At 41.3% G+C, this 20,706-nt stretch overlaps 1 protein-coding gene across 1 annotated transcript; it reads right to left on the reverse strand.

The window, feature by feature from the left end:
* Positions 1–3,661: 3,661 nt before the first annotated feature.
* LOC104520260 (AP2-associated protein kinase 1) lies at positions 3,662–12,811 on the reverse strand (the record flags this gene model as incomplete). Its single annotated transcript, XM_029085362.1, has 5 exons — positions 3,662–4,468; positions 5,981–6,085; positions 9,962–10,072; positions 10,853–10,954; positions 12,622–12,811. Coding segments are annotated over 5 exons (603 nt in total), but the record flags the coding sequence as incomplete, so codon positions are not given.
* Positions 12,812–20,706: the final 7,895 nt, after the last annotated feature.

The following is a 20,706-nucleotide window of genomic DNA, read 5'->3' on the forward strand; positions in this document are numbered from 1 at the left end:
GCTTCCAGTGAGGAGGTACCAAAGCAGAACACCAAACGTCAGCATCACTGTTACTATGCCACTGAACACCAATTTGGACAGGAGAATTAAGCGTTTCTGCTCGAAGTCTCTGCACAATGGTAGATCTGGGAGCAGATCTAGGGTCTCCAGTTCAAGAAGATCAGGAATTTAATGTTCTAGTTTTGCCACTTGTACAGTGATTTGCACCATGCAAAGTAAGACAGGGCAGGTGTTAAATGCACTAACCCAGCACACCATATTCCAGCAGTTTACAAACACGATGGACCCACTGGAGACTAACAGCATTGTTTGGTTTTTCCCTCATTTGTACTATGCACAAGCCAAGTGTTACATCTGCAAGTCATTTTTAAGATGCAGTCTGTGACCATCTGAGAAAAACACCAGGTGAGTTTCTAGGGGTTAAACTCCCACCTGTGGAGGGCAGGAGCACAAGGCTCACACTCAGCAATGTCCTTAGAACAACCCCAGCCAAGCAGCCCACCCTTCCTCCCAAGAACAGCCAGATCTGACGCTGTGCATGGATCTGTGCGTAGGCACGGCTGTCCCCGGAGCACAGCTTCTTTCAGTTATGGAAATAGACTACACAGGAACAAAAAATAAATACAAATAAAATCCTTTTTCCCACTACCCCAAGTCTATCTTTCCTACTGGAATGATGTGGTTTTAATGTGCCATGCCCACACGCCTCAGCAAAGAGAAGTCACAGGAACTAGTCTCACCCGATGACTGGTTCAGCGAGTTGACCAATAAGCCTCATTCATCAGAGCAGTCCCCGTGTCACATTCACCCTTCCTCCACACCCATGCCAGCTACTCCCCAACTCTGACCGATTCCCATGAGTTCCTGAACTAGAAAATGTATTGGCTAAAAAGAAATTAACTTCCTCCATACAGACACACACACACTTCAGATGCTAGTACAGTACAAGATGTGCTCGATGACATTTTCTGTAGGCAGAAGCTCACATCCTCTACATTTTGTGTTTGCTTGGATACCCCAAAACTTGCTGAACTCTATCTTTGGTCTGAATTGCATCTGAACTTTCACTGTAATAACAAAAAAAAAAAAATTATTCAATTTTTAAATAAGGTAGTTTTGGAAAGTTACTGGAAGCAACATCCTGCAAGCTTTCAGGCTAAAGAACATCATCATTATTCATCTACAAGAAACCCCTTCTAAAAATAATTTTGGTCTATACAGAGATTCACTCAAGCTGCCATTCGCTTGTGGTAAATGGGATGTTAGAAGATGCAGAAGATCTGCCACAAAGCCACCAGCGCTGAGATTTTTCCACCCATCTCTCAGACTTCTCCAGCAGGTTGCAAAGCACCTGCCGCCCAGGCCAAGTCCCACGAAACCCTGTGAAGACTCGGTCAGCAAGAATTCAGGAAGCTGCAATGTCTTCAGGTTTTAGGACAGATACTCCCACAGTGGATATTGTCAGATACAATACAAATTTGCTGATTTCCGAATTGTGGGTGTGACACTTGTGCTTATCCAGTTAGAAGATGAACTGGGGAGATTTCCAAAGGTGGGGGCAATTCAAAACCCAAGCCCCCTCAAAGTAAGCGAGAACCATCATCTAAGTTTCAGCTATTCCTTTCAACATCTTGCCACCCCAAAACCTGAGCTTATTCTCGCATCCAAAGCACAGCCTTGACTTGAAAGGAAATTGCTCCGTGTACTGTGGTTGTATTTGCAGTATCCTATAAGGAGGATCCATCAAAATAGTTAATGCCAAAAACATTGCTACAAACTCCAGGCTCCTCTGTCACCCCAACATGAACAAAGAGCACATTCCAGGTAGAGAGGAGAATCACTCTGCTGTGATTTTGCTGCCTGTAGGTTTGTATTCTGTTACTTAACAACACCTGACCCTACCACCCTTAAAAGGGGACAGAAACATCTCCCATGGCTTCAAACAAGGCTCCAACCACAGCTGTAAGAGCGAACCATTCTTACACCACTTCAGGAATGCTGGGTACCAGACTTCTCCCATGCAGACACCAGCTGAGGTTCCTTCACAGCAGCAGCTTTCATACAAACTCTTCAACTTTGGAGCAGCCCACCAACACTAAAACCTAACGCCCATAGGACAGTCACATTTTTTTGAGAGCTTAAAACTAATCCCAAATATCCACTCATTTTGCATTTTCCATTCATTTTGCAAATAAGTGGTGTGTATTTTCTGATGAAGGAGGTCTAGATAACAGACATCTCTAAAAATGTATGCTTCCATTGTATCGTATTTCCCACCCAGATCCATGAACAGCTACTGGAAAAAGCAATAAAATAAACATTCACATCTGCTTATTTAATAGCAATATTAACAACCCAGTGCATTTATATTTTTTTCCAGAACCCTTGAACAAGTGCCATTAGATTTAAAATCTTAAACATTCTTTAAAAGTACTTTAATTCACAGAAATCTTTGTTTCTAATATACAGTAGGTGGTTACTTTTTAAAATCCATTCTCTTTTCATATAATCTCAGTATCTGACTATACAATAACTTTCTATCTATAGTGTCTTCATGTTTTCCAGTCCAGCTTGCCTGTGCTTTAGGAATATAAAACAAAAAATAATAAAGTTCTATCCATAATTTTACTAAGGTCATTTCCATAGTTCTCATGTAAAGCTTCTCTTGGAAAGTGCAGTATACACATGTAATGATACAACACACTTAAGCAATACTTTTATTATTAAGTGGAGGTTTTAAAAGAAGAGTAATGTAGAGCAGACACAATTGATGGTAGTTCTATTTACAGAATTTGTTAAACTAAGTGTTGGGGTGGGGGAATAGCAGGGAGACTGGAGATGGGAAAGGAGCAGTCACAAACTTTGATTTCTTTCCTTCTTAGTGAGAGGTCAGTACATACATATTTCAGTCGTTCATACTTTCGCACATGGGAAACTGCACTTCTACTAATACAGCTACGTACACATACACAAGGTTAGCAGTAAGCTAGTAATTATTCCACTACAGAGGAAGAGTCCTTCTGTTCAGAAAGAGCTTTCAAATACAAGGTAAAATTCCGGACTTCATGACCATAAGCCAATGAAAACAAGTTTAGCGTATCCAGCTAGTTGACAAACTAAGCATGTGAAGGGAAAAAGAAAAGGTAAAACCCATCAAGTTGTAGCAGCACTTATTTCAAATCATCTGAACCAAGTGCATGCTTGTTCCACAAAGACTGAAGAGTGGAATAAAGTCCACAGTAACCTTTGTCTACTGAAACAAATGGTTCCATACTCAACTGGTTTGCACTATATGCAGTTACAAGAGAAAACGAGGAACCCAGAACAGATAACAGATGCTTGACTAAAACCAGGATTAAAAATAGACAAACAACCGTAGGACAAATTGTTTCATATACAATTTACAGTAGGTTGGGGGGATTTTCTTTTTTTCCAGTCAAACACAGAAAAGAAGTCACAGAAAATACATCTGCTGCTGCCACAATGCCCTTTTCATCCAAAAAAAAAAAGTCAACAAAATGGTAGTCACAGCCATACTCACATGTATTTGGTTCAAAACCTTGTTATATTTCACTTAGGGTCATTTTTGCAGCTTTAACAATCTGTTTTCTTTTTTTTTCCCCCTCCCCCAGGGAAGCGCAGTTCATTCACAAGCAGGATTGTTAAACAGCAAACCATTAGCTGGGGCAGTCCAGAAAACTCTTTTCATATGCACCATCACCAGAGGTACTAGGCAAGACTTACTTCAGAGGAGTTCAGTGCTTTTTCCTCCTCTGAAGCATATACTGGCAATTCAGAAACATCAGCTCTCCTAACTTGTATTCTGCAGGAGAGGGATGTCCCTACCCATTTCACCCGTCCCCTTCCTCCTGCCCATTCATTAGAAAACAGGAACAAAACAAAAACCAAATCCAAAAAACACAAATGCAAAGATTGAAACACAGTTGTTCACGCACTACTCTAAGGAGAAAGGAGTCTGTTGTACACATGGATCATACATCAGCTACGATTATCTGATTAATTTACAGTTAGGCTTTCCATGGTGCTATGTGTACATGTCAGCAGGGCAGCTAAGGACGGTGCTCCCTTTAGACATAGGCTAGCAAAGACAGTGCAGAAGGAACCACAACAGGTTTTTACCACCAACTTTAGAGAAGACTACCTGGAGAACTGAGAGAGAATCTTCTGCAGGGCATGGGAAGACAGGGAGAAAGGTGGGTGACTGTCTCCTGTTGGCAGATTTGTTTTTCTTTTAATTAAGGAGGGGGGCGGGGGGGGAAGCCCAAAAGAACCACAACTGAAGGTAACTCTTCTGGAAATGAAAACGGAGGATTAGGTACGTTACAGAAACTGCGTCTGCTACTGTGTCACTGCTACAGGTCTATGAGCTGATCCACCAGCAGTAAAGACCTGGCTATGTTGGGAAGACTGGACTCAGAGCTTCCACTGTTGTTTCTAGAATGCCCACCTGAAAGTGTGAGAGATAGGAATTCAGTATTGAACAGGACACACACACACGACAGTTTCAGATGTTCAAGAGCAAGCAAGCAAGAAAAAAAGTCAAAGCAAAACACAAAATTGCTCAAGCTCTTCTCATTACTTGCATCGCAATAGCAACAACATTCCCCTGCTTGCTTTTCCACCCTCTCCCCACCCCCCAAACCTAGCTCACTAGACTTGCATGGAAAAACATCATGGCAGCCCATAAGTCTCTACAAACCACTTATTTTTCCCAGAGTTTACATCCAAGCTGTGTAATTCTTTCCATACGAAAGGATCTATAAAGCAACTATAAGAACTCCCACAACCTACAGAAAGGGGTGTTTAAAGTTTTAAATCTTGAAAATTATTTCGTGTTTTAAGAGTATTTTTGAGTTGCCAGCTACTTCAGGAAGACTTGAGCTATCATGTGGCTTTCTGTAACTGGTGCTTTGATATAGAAGGAAAGATGCTCCTTTTCATTCAAGGTAGCCTATCTTGGCCCAACTTTGGTAGAAACCTTCTCTGACTTTCAGCAGACAGAGATTCTAATGTCTGAGAACTTTTTGTAATGAGTGTCAGTCTTTGAAAGCTAGCACTAGATGCAGAGCAGGTGCACAGCACATGCATGCTGTAAACAAAAACAGGAGTTAGGGAAGTAAAAAAAGTTCTACCATCAACCTAAAATTAAAAAAAAAATACACAAAACAAAACACCCAAAACCTATTTGACTGACCAGACTGCAAAACACTTACTTCTGTCCTTACCAGACCTACAAAATACAGCACTATTATTTCTTTTAAGGCAACAGTGCTGTTTCTTAGACTTAACTTTATATAAGACTGAAACTGCTTGCAAAGATCCATGTTAGTGTGATCTAGGTGACAAGAATGCTGTAAAAAGGAGAAACTTTACAGTCTCTGTCCTAATGACTCTGACTGCTGCTCAAAGCTCTTCAAAGGAGGTGGGTACCACCTGCCAAACATCTCACACTCAGTTCCCACAGGCACCTTTGAAAGTCATCAGTCAGAAGTGGAAAAAGACTTCCAGCAGGAGTTTCAGAGTTATAAAGGATTATCATCACCTCCCTTTCTTGCGCTTCATGCCAAGTTCATTGAAAAGTCGAAGAACGTCCTTCCATTGGCTTGAACAGTCAATAAGAACGTTGGAGAACGCAGTTCTCCATCGCACTTTAGCCACAGAGGTATTTGTGTGCCCTGCCTAACAGACTGGTAGAAATTACTTCATTGGACCTAAAGATGCTCACATGTCTATTATCTTCTTGGACACACAAGCTTCTTCCAAACACAGAATCTAGAAAAATTTCAAGGCCAGTATAAATCAGAGAAACACTAAGCTCACTAAATGCTACAATGATAGTATCTTACAGTTTACAATTTGCATTACTTCACATGTGCTGCAGCATCACTGCCCCAGAACTAATTTATGTTCAATGTTTTCCTCTTTTTCTTCCCTTTTTCATGCCCAAATCCTGGCTTACCTTGTGAATTTTTGGATATCAACACTGGAATTGGGTCAAACTCATCTTCTGTCACTTTTTCAGAGCCCTCAGGAGCATCAAAGCCTGATATCAGGTTAGTATCTTCTGCAGCATAAAGGAGAAACAGCAAAACAGAAAAGAAGCAAAGATAGCAAAGAAGGCTGGTTAGAATTGCTAAAAAGTGTTAGAACATCTTTATGTTTTCAGAGATGGGGTTCAGAAGCAGGAGTTTCAATTAAAAGACAAAACTAAGTTGGTAAGTCTTTGGTAAGAAGATAAGAAGTAAGAGAGGCGATTAAATACAAAAGTGGAGGGGGGGATGTGTGGAAACAAACTGAAAAGCAAGCCAAGTCATGAGAACCAAAATAAAATTTGGTCAATCTGTAGGCTTAACAATTGGCATAGTTCAAAGCTGTGGTAAAAGCCTGGGGCTTAAATTCCCAAGGATTGAAGGTATTCTTTGTCATCATCCAGTGGCTGTCTGATATTATTACAGTTTGAGAGAGCAATCTGGCTCTCCAGTTACCAGCTCAGTCACAAGGAGACGAAAAGAGCAGGGGGAAAAAAAACAAACAAACAAACAAAACAAAACAAAACACAGAAGAAATTCCAGTCATCTACATGAGACAAAACCCCTGAGCTTTCACCTACAGCCATAAAAAAAAAAAAAAGTAGTGCAATATGAAGTCAGATTACCAAGGAGTTTAAATACCTGAAGATGTAACTAGATACAGAGAGAAATTTTTTAAAGGCCACCTAGAGCAGTTCTGCCACATAATTCCATTGATTTCAAACCACATCAACTGCAGTTAGACATTTCCAACAACCTCCACAATAGACAAGACATTTATCTGCCTTATCAGGCAATTACATACCTTTAGGGACTTCCACACACTCACTGTGCATCACTACTTGTTACTTTAGACACCTAAAATACCTTCCAGAATCTGGTCCTTTACTACTACATGAAAATTTCTGAAAGCCTAGCAAGGACATGTACAAGCTGATGGTTTCCAAGGAACATTCCTGTTTGATTCCTATAAAGAACAAAAGCTCTTTACCTAAAGCTGACAAATATGCTCACAGATTTTGGGTGAGATGATGTGAGAAACCATTTGTGGAAATACACTGTCCTCTGGAGGATCAGACCCAGAAAAAAGCCCCACACATTTTATAGAAGACCAGTTGTAAAGTGTCAAAAATACAAAGATGTTTCATCTTAATGGAAAGTCTCATCTTGTCATCACTCTGCCTCTGGAGTTATTTACTTGTGGCTCTTCTCAACCTACTTGGGAGCCTTTGCAAGCACTGTATTTCCATTTCATTTCATTGATGCACACAATTGCTCAGAGCTCTGGAGCTTGCTGTACAAGCAGCTACTGAAGGAGCACTGCTCAATTATGAACTACTGTTCCTAAGGAGAGGGAAAGGCTGGTGATGTTCCTCTTTGGGCAAAATTACTTCAAAAGTGTTTGAAGTGTTTGAGCTCACCTTAGTGAGCTATATATATCACCATAAGTAGAAGAATTCTCCCCTCTCGCATACGTGCAGCTTGGTGTTCTATTCAGCAAATACAAATTAGGGAATCCTGAAGGCTGAGCAAAAATTCAGTGGCCAGAAAACAACCTAGTAAAGCACAAAGGAAAGGATGCTATGGCATGGTTGGAGGATCAATCCATGCCCAGACCACAGCTGCTTTTTCAAGCCCCACTGATAACTTGCAGGATTGCAGTTCCACAGGCTGATTATACTCACAGATAGCAGCAGCTACCCCACAGGTGCTTTACATCACCAAAGCCAGGACTGGATAAACAAAGTAAAAAAAAACACAAACAAACAAACAAACAAAAAACCCCACCACACACAGATGCATACCCAGAGCTATAAAAACAGGGTGTGAAAACCATAAATGAGTTTTGGAAGTTTTTAATATTTTGCCTCCCTCAACACTCCTTCTACTCTCACTTTCCTTGTCAAATGTGAGCCTTTCTCATCTCAGAGGGAACAGCAGGGCAACCTGGGAGAAGTCATGCAGGAGTCTGTTAATTCATTTTCTCATTAAGTCACACCAACAAAGTTTTGGCTTTGCTATGCTCCAGACATGGAGTAATAACTGTTTGACATACATGTCAAGCCATTTACTCAAAATAAAGTGGCATGGAAGTGTATTATAGCAATGAACAATTAGAACAACTGCTTGTTTAAACCCAAAAGCTCTATGAATAACACAAACTCATTTGGAAATGCCATCAAGTGTAAAAATTGATTACAGACTGTTTTTATAGTGATTCCTCTAAGGATAGATCACTTTCTGTTGCTACAGGGATACTTATCAAATGAGCTAAACAAAACCCATCGTCAGGGGGCGTCCAGCATTTGTGCCCTGGGCCTCCCTTTTCAAGACAGTAAATAGCACAGAAGTCCTGTTCTTCCCTCCCACCCAGGTAGAATCATGGAATCATTCAGGTTGGAAAAGACCTTTAAGATCATCAAGTCCAACCGTCAACCCAACACCACCATGCCCACTAAACCATGTCCTGAATTGCCATGTCTACACATTTTTTTCCTGGAGACACCTCCAGGCATGGTGACTCCACCACTTCCCTGGGCAGCCTGTTCCAATGCTTGACAACTCTTTTGGTGAAGAAGTTTTTCCAACCTGAACCTCCCCTGGCACAACTTGAGGCCATTTCATCTTGTCATATCACTAGTTACTTGAGAGAAGAGACCCACCCTCACCTCTCTCCACCCTCCTTTCAGGGAGCTGGAGAGACCCAGAAGGTCTCCCCTCAGCCTCCTTTTCTCCAAGCTCAACAACCCCAGTTCCCTCAGCAACGAACTCATCTCACTTGTGCTCCAGACCCTTAAGACGTGTACCACCCAATATTCACTACAAGCTTGGCATATGTGAGAGTCATTGGCTAACATCTGGTACTGTTCCCAAGGGACACATGCACTGTTCATAACTGCTTAGCCCATGGTAGGGATGTGTCAGAACAGAGCAGGAAAAGTTCACATGTAAGTCACACTCCAGCTGATAGCTCTTCAGTCTACTCCAGTGCCACTGCTCCAGCCACACTGCAGGGAGAGGGCCCAGATTTTAGCATACAGCTTGGAAAACAAAGCCATCCCAGTTAAGGCCCAGCTTCCCAGCGTCCTCTACTCTTGCTTGTTAGTGGAAAGAGAACAGAACTTCGATTACTCCACAGTATTTCCACAAGTCTACTGAAGCTCAAATACTGATGTACTACAACTGCAAGGGCTGATGTACACCTCTTGCAAATTAACACACATGGTCACTTCTCCTCCTCAGCTCTGCTTTCCTGTGTTACTATGAAACTGTTCCATTTTTCAGTTGGATATTGCAACTTCAATTCACCTTTGCTGTGACACTACTGTTTGACTCCAGAACCTTCTCTGGATAACTTCTGAAAAGGAAAATATTCTCCAGATCTGAAAGAGCTCAGTCACATCTCTCTGACACTAACTCTAACAAACAAACAAAAAATTCCTTTCATTTCAAAAACCTGTGATATCAGTAGAGATGACTATCAGGCTCCTTTCCAGAATTAATAACGTAGCATAAAAGCAGGTCATAAATCCCATGTGCAAAAAGCAAAACCAGAGTGCATTCACTTACAAACCTGAAGGGTTGCACACAAAAGCCCACCCTTTGGGATACCTACTGTATCCTTTCTGCTGTATCCCAGTTTTATGGAAGATGCCACTTGTCCTGACAAGCCTTGTCTTTACAGTCAGGCTGAATACTTTTATCTCTATTCTTCCTTTAGTACTTCAACGTGCATTCCAAGTTTCACCAGCTTGGGAAGAAAACAAACAATGGCTTGGGCAAAAAAACCCCACACCACCAGAACACAGATCAGAGCATGTCCTGTGTAAACAGTTATCAGCTTCATTTCACAATAGCTAAAGTCTGCATCCCAGGACCGATTAGGTGTTAGAGACAAAGGGACAGTTTACCTTTGTGAGGTTGAGCTGAGAAAGCTACGGGAGCAAATTCATCCAAGAGGTCAGCAGCAGGGTTAGAAAGCAGAGAACAGTCAAGCAGAGAGTCCTCCCCAGTGAGAGAGTCTGAATCCAGGTTCACATCCAAAGGCCACAAGGTAGCATTAAACAGGACACAAACACGGTTAAGCTCATACTCTCACATTCCTATTCCCGTCCGCTTAGCGTACAAACAGAGCTTTGATGCAAAGCCACCACAAAAGCTACCATTTTTTAATGACAGAAAACACTTCTTACTGCTCTGCAGTGAGGGCAGAGCTATTCCCAACACCTTTAGCAACTTTAACATGTTCTCTGGGGCTAACTGCCCTCTACAGCTGCATACACAACAACAAAATCCCACGCGAGGGACAGGTTAAAGTAGGGGGAGTGAAGGGGAGCATGGGGAAGGAAAGAGTTGCAGAGACTCTCCAGCAAAACTGCGGTGGCAAAACTCAGAGACCTCTGAAAAGAGGTTGAGTCGATCTGCTGCAAAAGTGGCCAGATTAAGGCCTTCACATTTAAGAAGGGACTTGAAGTGCTTACCAACATGCCCCACCAGAACAGACCCAAATCAGTGGCTGCTCCAGACTTCAAAACTATTTCACTGGAGCAATACTCTGGCACTTACTGATCTGTAACAGTGGGTTGAAGGAATACTGTACTGTTTTTCACAAGGAGAAAAGTGACATTGACCTTCAAGGAACCATGCAGCAACCACTTCCCAGACACACAAACAAGCCCAGTTTACACTGGTGGGAAAAGCAGCGGAGATGCTTATGTTCAAGCAGATAGTGCCTTCTGATTTACATAGCCCACGTGGGTACGATGCATCCCTGCCCCCCAACACCCTCCTGCCTCACCAACCTGTTCTGTTGGATGCAATCGACTCAGTCTGTGACACAAGGCGTTGGGGTAATGGAGCCTCGAGGCCCGGTATGAGACTCTCAACAGCTACGTCGAGTTTTCCTTTCCAAATGTGCAAAATACCAGAGCAGAGAAGAAGCCAGAGATTAGTTTGCAAGACACAGCATAAGTAGGAACTAAGGTGGCAGTTGTCTGAATCCTTTAGTGACCCTTTAGTATGTCAGCCACGTTGGCCACAATGAGAGGCTGAAGTTAGACCAATGTTAATTTAATCATGAGGGAAGATTGTAACACATTAGTGTTTGTTGGGCTTGAGTTTTATTGTGTTATATTTATTTATTTGTATTTGTGCAAGCCCAATTTGAAATATCCAGAGGGTAGAATGGGAGGTTAATTAATGCTTGCACTGAAGCTAAACAGAAGGCTTGGGGCTGGACAAATAACTACGAGCTTTTGCAAAATCCTTTTCCAGCAAAAAGGAAAACACTGACCTTTATGGAGTCCCCTTGCATTAAAAGTAAGAGATCATTAAAATATCTACTGTGGAGTCCTTAGCATATTTCCAGTTAAACTTGTAAAAAGCCAAGACATGTTTGTTTTGGTTTTTTTTTTCCCCCATTTTGAGTGCCCAGTGGAACAAAGAGCTGATCAAATTTTGGAACTCAACATGTTATTGAAAACATCAGTCCCCAGGATCATCTGATGTTGATGTCCATTATGTGAATACCAAAGGAGATGTTTACAAAGGCTGGATAGAAGGATTTCTCTTTATAGAAACCATAAAGGGGAGGGAGAGAGACATGGAAGATAACTGTGACAGTCATACTTGCCAAGTATAATGCATGTCTGGGTCTCTTCCTCAAGGACCAATATCAAGGTAAGAACCAAGAAGTTAAATTAAAGAACAAGGACGCACTCAAATGCTAGGACCAGAAATGGTCTAATTGGTCAGCCTAAGAAGGATTAATGAGTATTTTTGTTGGCATAGCAGTGTGTGTGGTGCCTGTGATTTGCAGGATCATTATCTAAGAGTATTCAGACAACTGCCAAAAATTGCAAAAGGGAGAAAAGAAAGTCTTACTATTAAGGTGATTAATTTCCTACCTACTCAAAGCTACAAGGCTGCAACCAACTAGCCAGGGGACCCTTGCTGGGACCCACAACCACAACAGCAGCTCATTGCAACTAACCGCAGCCTGAAATTATTGGTCTTTAGTACATTTGGCAAGTAGGTGAAAATACAATTCTTCCACACTCTGAAATCTTTACACTGCCTGGAGCCTGTTGCATCTGGGCACATCGCAGCCCAGCATGTTTATTCTCAGCATATGCCCCAGGTCAAATGCAACGCTGTCCTCATCCTGCTGAGGGTCGATGGAGAGACAAGAGATGCTCAGTGCCCAGGCCATGGATACACATCAAGTCCTCAGCAGAGGGATTTTTTGCATCTTCTTCAGTCAACAATTAACTTTCTTCTACCAAGACCAGAAGGTACACACAAGGCACAATCATGCCATGTTATTGTGCCAAATGGGCAAACCTAGATGTTAAATGCAAATATCACTTCACTCTTCACTGCTCAGATGCTAGTCTCATGGGGAAAAAGCAGATCTGTCTCAGCATAATCCATAACTTCCTATCACATTGCGTTTCACTGACATCAGTGGCTGTTTTGAGAGCCCAGTGGGGGTAAACACACAGAGTTATTATGCAGGACAAGACATGCCATGTTAGACAGAGGGGAGAAGGTGCCCTGAGTTTATTTTTACCATTCACAGCATCTGTCGTGCTACCGAAGGGGTCAGCGAGAGGCAGGATATCAGGGAGCAGAAGCGCAGTCTCAGGAGATTTGAGTCCCTCTATCAGTTTTTCTGGGTTAAGCGGGAAAAGGATGAAGGAAGGCAGCAGAGAAAAAAAGCAAATAAAAAAATCACAAGAAAAGACAACATTAATCAGGTGCTCAATTCAGTGGCTCATAGTCTAGTCTGTCAGCCTCAGAAAGGCATTTGCACAATTTTGTGTGCAAATAACACTATCGCTTCAAGATATTAGAGGTCAGCTATTGACCAGCTGGTCATAGTCATCGAGGACATCCTCACCCACTGTGTGCTGCTCTCCCTAAGGAGCCACTGGAAAATAGCATGCAGTTCTTTCGCTCCTACTCAAAGCGCAAAAGCTTAATATGACCCACTGAAAATCAAACTTTTTTTTTTTTTTTTTTAAAGAAAGAAAAGGAAAAAAAACCAAGAAAACCTGCCATTTTCCCCCTCTCATCTCCCTGTACTGGGGAGGTCTTTGTTAGTCTTTGTGTAGTGGGAAGAAATGGAAGAGGTCATCGGAAGCCCAAGATGCTAGAGCTAGGTATACAACTCCTGTTAATTTCTCAAGAATACTTACAGCCTTTAAGAGCTTAAGCAAAACCAGAAAACATGGAGCCACTACAGTGACAGACATCAGAACTTGCCCTTGGGTTAAACAGCTGTCTAGTTACCAATTAATTATTTCAACTATCAGATTTCAAATCAGACATGGCATTCTCAGCAGTGCAACTCCTGTGGTTCCCATTATCCTTCAAAGAAATTCAGATAGACAGGGTAAAAAGTTAATCTCAATTATTAATCTGGTGGATGAGTGATTTTGCAGTCATACTAACCAGGTTTTCAATAATGAGCTTAATTATTTAGCTTTTACAAGGGTTTCTTCACAGAACAAGAAGATAAAGAACATTCTGAGGATTTGCTATAAGTAATCCACTTCAGTAGAACAGCACTGATAAAATCTGCTTCACATGGACAAATCCAGCCATTTCAACTTGTTAAAATAACAGCAGTTATAATCTAACATTAGAATGAGCTGTGCCCCCGCCACAGCTACACCTTTACAAAAACTTTACATCTGTATTTTATGTTTTGAGTTCAAACATTGATTTTATTATTTATTATCCAAATAAAACATGCTCATAACCACACAAAAGTACATACTCTGGAATACTGCTGTATAAAAGACTTACTACACTCAGAAAGCCAAAGAAAATCTTAAGTTGTGTTGTTACATACACAGTAATAATATCAATCTTTTTTATTGACCTATATAAATAATAAAATAGTCTAGTGGCTTTGGAACTATTTATTCAAAATGGGACAAATTCTACTCCCCATGAAAAACTTCACAAGCCAACACACTAAAGCAACCAGGAGGGGAAGGAAACCCAAGAGGCAGCTGTTGTATCACTGAAGACCAGAAGAAGGTCAGTTGAAAGGGAAAACTGGGTGGGAACATGAGCTTTAAATGTACTTGAAACCTTCCCATCTCTACGAGGAATGCTCAATTTTAAAGGTCCAATTTGCCAAAGAAGATGCACTCCAACTGCAGAGGTATCATCCTCAGCTTCTCAGCTGCACAAACAAGGGCTTTTCCCTTGGATGAACAGAGAGGCCGGGAGCAGGGGCTTGGCAACAAAAAGAGGTGTTGATCTTATCAAAAGGGGGCTAAGAAGGATGGAACTGATCATAGCATGTTGGAAAAACATAACACAACACAGGAGAGAGATGCGGGGACAAAACGACGGGGAACATGCTCAATTCCTTTTCCTGGAAGGGAAGCAGTAAGGTGACAGGTATCTGTCCAGAGCTGACTTAAACAGCATTTTAAATCAATTAATCCAGACAGCAATGCACAGGACACAACTACGGGAGAAATTATGGATTCTCTCAGAGTCAGGCAAAACCATTGGGTTTGGCTCCTACTTTGAGATGAAGCTTGTAAGCTATGAAGTGACACGTATGTACATTGTGAATGTATTCCCAATTTAGAGATTCAGGCCAAAGATACTCCTCTCAAAGCAGACTCACACAGAAGGCCTGTCTGCCAATGCCAGTCTTCTCAAGGCACCTGCATCAACTTATATCTTCAAATCCATATATACAGCAACCATTCCTTTTATGATTCCAAGTTTCTTGCTCTCTGAAGTCTCCCTCCTTTAACCTTACCTTTCCAAACAGTTTCCTGCTTTTTCATTAATACAGATTTTCCATTTAACACAGCAGAACCGCCTCTTGTCCAGGTACTAAAGTTGCCTATTGAGCTCAGCGACACTTTTTAAAAACGCAGAAATTATAAGAATAAACATGGTGGTGTTCTCCCTATGTGTTAGTTTTCCTTCTGGCCCCCTGGGCTCAACTGGTTTTAGGCAAAGCTTTAGACTGTCAGTGGTTCTTTGTCTTTTCTTACTTGTCTCACAAGATCTCCTTTCTTGTTTCCTTCATTGTTGGTGCTGATCTGCTAACACTGTTACACGCAGCCTCTCCATCTCCTAGTGCACGATTAGAAAGAACTTTATCCCTTTTGAGTGATACTGAGAAGTTCAAGAAAAACAAGACATCAGGATGAATGGGAAAGGAGATACCAAAAGTAACAAAAAAATCAGATGCCTCAGTCTATTTTGAGGCCTAACAGTCCTACCAAGGGAATTCTCTAGCAGAAGTTTAACTTTAATTTCCAAGAGAAAAGCTGCTTCACCTGCAAGTGAAGTAATGGTTGAGATGGTGGGAAGCCATCAATGGTAAGTAATTTGAATGAATAAGAAATACAGGAGTGCAAGAGGAAAAGCTGGGATAACTAGTCTAATTTCTGTTATCTGTACAAACACAATTGTTCCAAGTCACACAGAAATGAAATGGCCATCCATTGCAGAACAGACTCCACCAATAGCGCAAATGGCACGCAGCACGTATCTGCCATCTGCAGAAATAGATGAAGGCTACAGCCTCGAGTATGGCCTTCTCCAGAACACCTTCTCCCATCGGCCACCCTCATAGCAAAGATCTACTGAAGGAAAACAGAGAGAGATATTTTTCCACTATGGCACTTAGTTTCTTGTGACTGCCTGGGCACATGGGCACACAATCCCAAGCCGTGTTTTAGAACCAGTCATGATGGCAAAGAACAGTATGTATGCAGCAAACGGCAAGGTAACAAGAAATAAATAACCAAATAAAAAGTACTTATTCCATGCTTCAGTTTCAGGGCCCACTGCAACTAATTTTGTGCATGTATAGTGCTCAGACTGGAATGTGACAGGACAAAACACATCTGTATCAATCACCACATAGATAAATTCAGCGTTTTATAGTATCAGAGGTCCTTCTGCCACAAATCCAATAGACATATCCACATTATTCATATGTGGACATAAGAATAACCCTGAAGATAAAAAAGGTTAAGAAGATGTAACCCAATACAAAGTTATTTTATATCATACTGCTCCTGAAGGGCTCTCAGGAAGGGCTTTTACCAAACTCCAGCTGGGAAATGTGCTTTAATCGGTAACTGTGCTCCCACACGAGGTGGCCTCTTGGAGGTATCCTCTTTCCCAGACAGCCTAACAAAAATCTTCCAGATGCTTTCCAGGTCACAGGGAAAGTAAAGCTTGATTCAGGTTCAAGATTGATCTGACCTTTAGTATTTACTTTTCTGCCTGGTTTTCTAGTTTGCCTATTTTCAGTCCTGACAGGATGGCAGCAAGTTTGCTATGGCTTTGCATCAGCTAGTAAGGATGTCGGCTGAGTAAGCAAGATTTATTAGCAAGTCTTAAGAAGGTGCCTAAGCTTAAAAGCATGCAGGGGGGATTAAAAATTGCCCTATCAACCCTTTTCAGCTTCATACTGCAGCCTTTAGACGAATGTTTCACTTTCTTCCTAAGTTCCCAGTTCCTCACAGTAAGAAATTACTGATTGTTTCCTATCACAGTCAGAGTAAGCAAAACATGTTGCAGAAAAAGTAAAGCAAGATCCTAGAGCTAACTGCTCTCAGAAGTATTCCCAAATGGTAGATGTTGGTAGCTTCAGAGACCGGAAAAATCAAATCACTTCCTCTAAGAATGAAAGCAAGAGCCATTCCTCTGATTTGTACCAAAATAAGGAGGAAGTAATGCCATTGAATATCAGCAAAATTAACTATGGATTTATATCACGGGGCAAGAAAGCGAGATCAAACTCCATACGCAGGATGAAGAGCACAGCTTTGGACAATTCACTAAGAAAATTTTGACCATTTTCTTCAGATCTTTTCCAACACATGCACAAATCTGATTTTTGAGATTTTTAGTCAATTTGCACAGACTTTGCATCTGCAACATCACCATTGCCAAAGACTGTAAGTTGACATGCTTCATTTATACTTGGCGATGTAGTCATTAAGCAACAAAGTATATGCAGAAAGCATTTTAAGAAGGACTAGAATTATGAAAAAAAAAAAAAAAAAACAAATCAAGAGACGGGGGAGGCAAATGGGTTTTTAGTTAGAGCAGGCTATTAGAAAGAATAAAGATTCCTGAGAAACTTGCAAGTTAAAAAGGGAACAGAGGGCAAAAATCTGTCATATGTTGGTAACACACTGAACAATCAAGATGCAACATTTCAAAGCCAAAGAAGTCCACCAGCCAGGCACCGCACACAGTAAGAACGTTACTCACTCATGTACTGTGGAGGAATAGCAAAAAGAAAGACAATTCAATAGAGCACACAGCAGAGTTCTTTTCTTCGGATGTCAACTGAGAAAGAAAGACAAGGTTGTAAAAATCTTGCCAAGTCAATTGTGCTGCGAGTGGGAGGGCAAATTACCAAGGCAGGTATAGATTAGTCATTCAGGAAGATTTCTGCCTATTTATTAATCAAGTATTAAAGGTTAAAGGAAGCCCTGAACATTATTCAGTAGAAAACTTTGATTAAAGCAAAGGAACTGGACTTTAATTTTCCTAATGGAGTTTCTGTCAAATGGAATTTGTTTCTTATAGAGCACAAATAGAAAGAGAATAAAAAACATATAGCAATTGGCATGCTTTAAATCCAGACACATACAATTCTGTAAACAGCACAGAAAATAGGAGCACAACATTTAACAGTGGCTCTTTAAGAGACCAAAATCAAACAATCGTTTAACTTTCAAGATCTCAAATATTTGTGAAATAATACCTCTTTGGATCAAACTCAAAACCCAGACAGAAACAACACTAGATACTATTTACAATCATGCAGTTGGGATTCCAGTCGGCCATTGGCTTTGTTGCTCCAAATCATCAAAATATCTTGTTTTACTTTCACTTAATAGTACAGCAATTATTTCATCAACCTACTAAATGAGCAGTTCCCCTTTTGTATTTTCCCAACTCAAGATGTAAATTCAAATTGTTAGTACGTGTCAGTATGTGTTTGTGCATGCCTACAATTGCTTTATCCCAATGGGTCATCTTGGTACAAATGTAAGTTCTATAAGAAATACAGTTTTTCTTTTACAGTTGTTATAAACACTATGATACAGGTGAGCATACAGTTATCTTCGCAGAATGTATGGGCCTGGAGTAGAGAGTTACACTGATTAAAGACATTTCATCAAGTATTTTGTGCAAAAAAATAAGACAGCCCTCCTACATCAGTGATAGTGGCCCTGTTAAAGCAGCTGAACTTGTGTGTTTTGACAAGGAAGTCAATGGTTTGAGTCCTAGCTCATGTTCCCAGGTGCCAGAAACTGCCAGATTCAGCAATCTGATCTCAACACAATTCTTTCCCATTTCCAGTTCTTCAAATGTTGCAATAGCCTGAAACTCACCTCCAGCTCACAATGCTGCGCTAGCACCCTGCAGAGAAGGCTTGGAAACCCGGTTCCTGAAGGCCACACATAAGAACACAATGAGGAAAAAAAAAATCCAGTTTTACTTAAAACTCCCGATTTTGAAGGCAATTATGTTTTGAGCAGGAACGGTTATCAGGGTCACACATTTCCGATAGCTTTCTCTAGCAACAGGCCAAGGGTGTCAACACATTTTGGTTTGAAATTGCACTGCCAAATATCTTCTTCCTTAGCACTGATAAGCTTCCTCTCAGGCTAATGTAAAAACACACAAGTTCGCTGACTATTTGAAGGAAATAAAAAGGCAAAAGTCCTCCTTAAAGTGCTATTTAAAAGCTTCAGAGAACTCCAACATGACAATGACTTTAATAAGCAATGCCATTTGCCATTTCATCAAAAATGGGAATCCAGTGTGTGCCTAGGTAGCACAGGCATGCTTTCCTGGCCTGTGTTCCCTTCCCCGGCTATCTCTGCATGTTTACATAGCTGTGCCAGACACGGAATTTCTCTTATCTCACTTTCTGTTATGGGCAAGACAATGTCAGAGCCGCTTGGTGTTGCTGTTCCTCAAACAAATAACTAACTACACTGAAGACACATTTGTCTCAGCTGCAGCAAAGATGCTGAATTATCGCAGGGAGTAAATGGTCATGTAAATTTGCAAAGTGTGAGCCATTCTTTTTTGTGAGGGAGTAAAAGAGATTGACTCATTGTGCAAAGACAGTATGGGACTCGGTACCGATGCAGAGAGGCCACCAGTAGCACCACCCTGCACATGAATCAGTGTGGTGCAGTCCACAGCACGGGGGAGTTTGTCCTCCATCCAGTAACAGGGAGGAGCAGAGCTTCTCCTTCTCAGCTCTCACACCTCAAGTGCTGCTGCTCAACAACTTCTCCTTGCTTGCTCTGCTGCCAAAAACCCACACCCATCACCTCATCTCTCTCTTTTTCTATAGAGAGAAGGGAATAAGCCAGGACTGTTGACAGCACAGGCTACCTGGGAGAAGAACATTTATCTGGAACTAGAGCAAGAAGGAGACACTCCACTCCCACCCCAAACAAAACAACCCTGAAACAACTGGAAAGGAATATTTTTGGCAGTATCTCAGAGGGCATTTCACTGGGTTCGCTCTTCACTTACTCAAAAACTTGTTTATTTGAATAGATGTTTCTAGAACCAAGAGGATATATCAAAAACCACTCCTGACACTGAGATCATAGAATCATTTGGTTGGAAAAGACCTTTGAGATCATTGAGTCCAACTGTACCTGTCCACTACCAAACTCTATCTCCGAGCACCCCATCTACCTGTCTTTTAAATCCCTCCAGGGACAGTGATTCGACCATCTCCCCAGGCAGCCCATTCCAGTGCCTGAGAACCCTTTCAGTGAAGAAATTTTTCCTGGGATGTTGACCAAGATGACTCTTCCTGACTGAAGAGTGCAGGTAACTACATCAAGACAGCACTTAAGTATTTGAATTTCAGCAGTTAATAAGGGATATGGAATAAAGTAGAAGCACTCACACGCACGCTATCCAAACTGCTCATTAAATACTTCTGCAAAGCAGGTTTTCAGGATTGAGTGTAAAGTCCATTCACGCCAATAGAAATAAAGTCAAAAGCAACAAAACTCGCTGTCCCTAACAGGTGTAAAAACCCTAGATTTGGGACTATTCACAGAGCGAAGCCTCAATGACAAAAGGAAAGATCTGCCTTGAAGCTTCATAACTCAGTTTAATTTCAGGTCTCCAGAATACCCTGTGCAAAATTTACCCATGCCTGCACAAGCTAAATTCATACTGATAGACATTAAGTAGCCACATGTAGCAGAAATATTACCATTCTGATCAAATACTCCATTATGATTAATCAGCAGTGAAGCCTGCAATAAGCTTATTAAGAAGAATTTGGCTCACTTTCCCACACATGCACCAGGAAAAACGTTTTCAGCATGAATATTTAATTCTCCCTTATTTTAACAGATGTTTTGCCATATTTTTACATCTCTCTTGCCAGCTCCTCTTACTAGTTACAATTCCATTAAGAATTGCAGCCATTAGGCACTGGAGAAGGAGGAGTACACCGAAAACCATTCTGCTTCCACTTAATTATTGTCCAGAGCTGGTAGTTCTGCCTTCTGTAGGGTGCTACGTTACCTCTTCTCTAGAAGAACTTACCGAGAAGCTTGTTACTCACAACAAATTAAAAACAACCTCTAAGATCATA

Source organism: Antrostomus carolinensis, unplaced genomic scaffold (genome assembly GCF_000700745.2).
Source record: "Antrostomus carolinensis isolate BGI_N321 unplaced genomic scaffold, ASM70074v2 scaffold45946, whole genome shotgun sequence".
Classification (NCBI taxonomy): Eukaryota; Metazoa; Chordata; class Aves; order Caprimulgiformes; family Caprimulgidae; genus Antrostomus; species Antrostomus carolinensis.